Source organism: Atta colombica, unplaced genomic scaffold (genome assembly GCF_001594045.1).
Source record: "Atta colombica isolate Treedump-2 unplaced genomic scaffold, Acol1.0 scaffold70, whole genome shotgun sequence".
In the NCBI taxonomy this organism is placed as follows: domain Eukaryota; kingdom Metazoa; phylum Arthropoda; class Insecta; order Hymenoptera; family Formicidae; genus Atta; species Atta colombica.
The window spans coordinates 105,736-109,730 of NW_017259562.1; the positions used below are offsets into that span (position 1 = coordinate 105,736).

The 3,995-nt window shown below is 26.3% G+C and overlaps 1 protein-coding gene across 3 annotated transcripts in view; it reads right to left on the bottom strand.

Moving 5' to 3' along the window:
- Positions 1–2,682: 2,682 nt before the first annotated feature.
- The window catches only part of LOC108692443 (coronin-7), an 8,781-nt gene continuing 7,468 nt past the window's right edge, over positions 2,683–3,995 (bottom strand). For 2 of the 3 annotated variants that reach the window (XM_018200689.1, XM_018200687.1), the window contains 2 exons: positions 3,738–3,827; positions 2,683–3,156 (listed from right to left, as the gene is read on the bottom strand). In XM_018200689.1, the coding sequence (XP_018056178.1) occupies positions 3,148–3,156; positions 3,738–3,827 (99 nt within the window). In that variant the 3' untranslated portion in view covers positions 2,683–3,147. The remainder of the gene's footprint in view (positions 3,157–3,737; positions 3,828–3,995) is intronic. The other variant, XM_018200688.1, reaches the window with a different exon arrangement.

Below are 3,995 nucleotides of genomic sequence, written 5' to 3' on the forward strand. Positions count from 1 at the left end.
GAAATCAGATATGATTAGAATTTTTGATAAAAAGATTTTATAGCTGAAATACATGAACGTTATAAGATTGATATATAAAGATACATTACTATATGATAAAATTATTTAGACAGCGAAGATTTACAGAACGAAATCAAATCGTGAAATATTTAATCATTTTTTTTTTATTATGCACGTTTATCTCTAATGTCTTAATCTCTAATGTCGTTCTGTAAAAAATCGTTTATTATTCATAATCTGGTCATAAACGGATAGAATTGAAAACTGCAAAATGGTTACAAATCTGAATTGCGATTGTTATATATAACATGTACGAATAAACAAAAAACATTACATCAAGATATGCAACACTTGTATCTTTTTTTTATAATGCAATATAAAATCAGTAGTGCGGATGAGTAAATGGGAGTGACAAATCAAGTTTCATCTTAAACATCTGACATTTCTTAAGAAAATTTCTTAAATACTCTCGAATGCCTTCTTATAGGTCTAAAATGTGCAAGATACAAAAAATACTATTAGTAATGAATTTTTGGCACTATGTTGATAAAATATATTCATATGCCCCAAGATATGAAAAGTAAAAAAAAATAGTTTATATATATACATATGTGTGTATAACACACACACACACACACACACACACACACACACACACACAAATATATATATTAAAGTATATTATTTTAACAATTTTTGAAATTTAATCGGGACAGCTCTAAAGCAGTTCAATACCTAAAAAAATAACTAGATTTTTCAAATTTTAAGTTCCAGTGACACGAATAGACGGAAAAATACCTTTGGATAAAATTCGGTCGACACTGTAATTCTTAACCCATATTAAAATTTTTTTTAATTTGCTTGAAATTGAATGAGTTAAAAAAGTCCATTTTACGTAAATTTTGATTAGAATCCAATGTAAAAATTGCCGATCCAATGAAATTAATTAATTAAATGAAATTAATTAAAATTGTTCAAAAAATTTGAAAAAATTGATGTTATTTTTTTTTGTAATATTGAACCACTTTAGGGAGTGTCCTGATTAAATTTCGAAAATTATTAAAATAACAATCACTCTAATGCACGCACGCACGCACGCACGCACGCACGCACGCACGCACGCACACACACACACACACAAAAGGATGATCATCTCACAACTAGCGCATTTCATCTTAAGAACGTATTCTTAAAGTAATTTTAGGATGAAAATCCTAATACAAAAAAAAGTCAAAGCTATAATAGGTTTTGAATAATTAATTAAAGATAGTGTGTAATTCGAAAGCTTTATATTATAGCCTCGATGTATTAGGATTTTTGTCTTAGAATGTCAACAACACAAAAGAATTCAAAAATAATAATAGATTATAAAAATAAAATAGTTTTTGATTTATAAGCATTTAAAATTAGTTTATAATTCAAAAAATTAATAGTTTCGACATTTTATTAGAATTTTCGTCTCAAAATTACCTCAAGAATATGTCCTTAAGAGAAAATATGGTAGTTGTGAGACATCCTGTATATGCATACATACATACATTCATATATATAACATTCAATCTTTTACAAAGAAAAAAATAGATATTTTATCACCAATTACAAAACTTATTTTTGGAGGACATAGTACCATTATTTTTTATAACTTGTAAAAATACATACGCATGTATATAGACGAGATGAAATATTCTGATTTGAATATTTAGATAAAAAGATTATTGCTAATAAATTGGCAATTGTGTTATTATTCAATATTTTGATAAGAAAGATTATTGTAAAAAGAGGATCATTTTTTTTCTTCATTAATCACTTAAATGTTACAGAATGTTCATTAAATGTTCACCAGTTATAAAATTAATTGCTTAAGATTACTTATTTGCGCGTTGAATTTATCACTTAATTTGTCTTTTTGTATATGCGTGCAAAGATATGAAATATCGTAAAACATCATTTGCTTCTCCGCCCCCCCCCCTCTCCCCACAATCTGCGACGAAACTGTGTGTTTGCTCTATTATCAGTAATGCTCTATTATCAGTAATAATATATTATATTATGACATATTATACATTGACATTATTATTGACACCTGAAATTAATCGAAACAAAGATAAATCTGGCACTAGTGTGGCAATTAAATAAATTAAATAAGGAATGTCAACTTTAATGAGAAATCAATTACTTTCAAAGAACTAATAATATTGTTTGTAATACTGCTTTTTCTCTTTCTTATTAATGGCAGATTGGATTATGTCTGTCGTTTCACAAATGGCACATTATTACAGTTTTTTCTTGTTTACATAGAAAATTCTAATCATTTTAATGCTTGATATATAGTAAATAATTAAAAAAATCGTCAATAATTGTCTCTGACACAATTGATATCGTTTACACTCGGTACTGAAAAGCAGGTAATGATTGTAACGAATATACTAGCATACTCGCTCTAAGAAGAATTACTCATCCATTAAACTTAAAAAACTGATATTCATTAAATAAATGGATGAAACTATTGTCCAATTGCATTATAAGCTTCCCAATTCTCTTGACAATAATTAAGCATATCCTATATCTAATATAATCTCTACAATATATGATATACTATAGAATAGTACAGAATTATTTTTAAGTATAGTTAGAAATATATAAGTGAGATAAAAAAGCGATTTTAAAAAATTATTTGGGACTAGAGCTATAATCACGCATTTTAGTTTTATAAGAACTGTGTTATCATACTGACACTGCGTTATATCAAATATTGCATTAATGTAGTCAGATTAAAAAATCTCTTGTGTCATTTACTTCGTTTATCTTTTTACTTTAAATTAATGTGTTAACAAGGCCTGGATTCTTACTTCTATGCATTAAAAAATGCAATTACAAAATCTTAAGCTAGATTTACGAAAAAATGAGTATTATTTGTTGTAAATTGATATAAAACACTGTATTTTTACTTCCCCCGCAAAAGAAAATTGTTGGAAGTATATTTCTTCGACAACTGTCTCTCACTCTATACACAGTAACACTGCGATATTGTTGCCATTCGCGCGATATATAATTCTAACTTATGAATAATTTACGCGGCTCAAACAAAAACTACGTTTTTTAGATTTTTATCTTTCCAGTTTGCATCTATCCACAAGTCTTCAATTTTCACTCGTCCTAAAACAATAAGTTTGAATGTTAATCAATTATTTTTGTAAATAAATTGTATATAAATTTTCTTTCTATTTTGAAACTTATTGCTTTGTTAATATTATTTTTACTAAAATAAATATAAAAAAGATAATGTGATAGTATACTCGTACATAATATACATATGAAACTAATGAGAGTACAGAATTATTAAACTATCAAGATAAATAAATAATTACTTAAAAACCAGAATTATAACACAGCAAATGATATAAGTAAATTTAGAGAGAAGTTCTATAAAAAAAATAATAATAAAATTGAAATTATGGCAATAAGAAGTCATATATAATAATAAATTATATAAATAACATATAGAGAGATAAAAGTATATGATTTCGATTTCCTTATTATTAGGTTACTATAATTATCTTTAAATTACGTACTGAAGATCTAAAAATATGAATGGAAATGTATACACATCTCTCTCTCTCTCTCTCTCTCGCTATATTATTTATATAATAAATTTACTATTACATCCATTTAACAGTATCTACCTTATTGACACGATTTCAATTTTATGATTTACAGTACATGAAACATTTACTTACCCATTCATGTTCCTCGACACCTTCCATGTGATCTTGTTCTAGTGAACACTGGATAACGTCTCCTACAAAATGGCTCATAGTTTTCTGGATCTAATACACACAATATGTTCAACACATGATATCAAACATGATGATTAGAAGCAAGGATGTCTCGCAATAGAAATTTTCATAGTATAAAAAATTATTTTTTTCAAAGATTTTTTTTTTTCAAATAATTGGATGCATTGCGCTTTGTATCATTGAATAATATTAATCAAG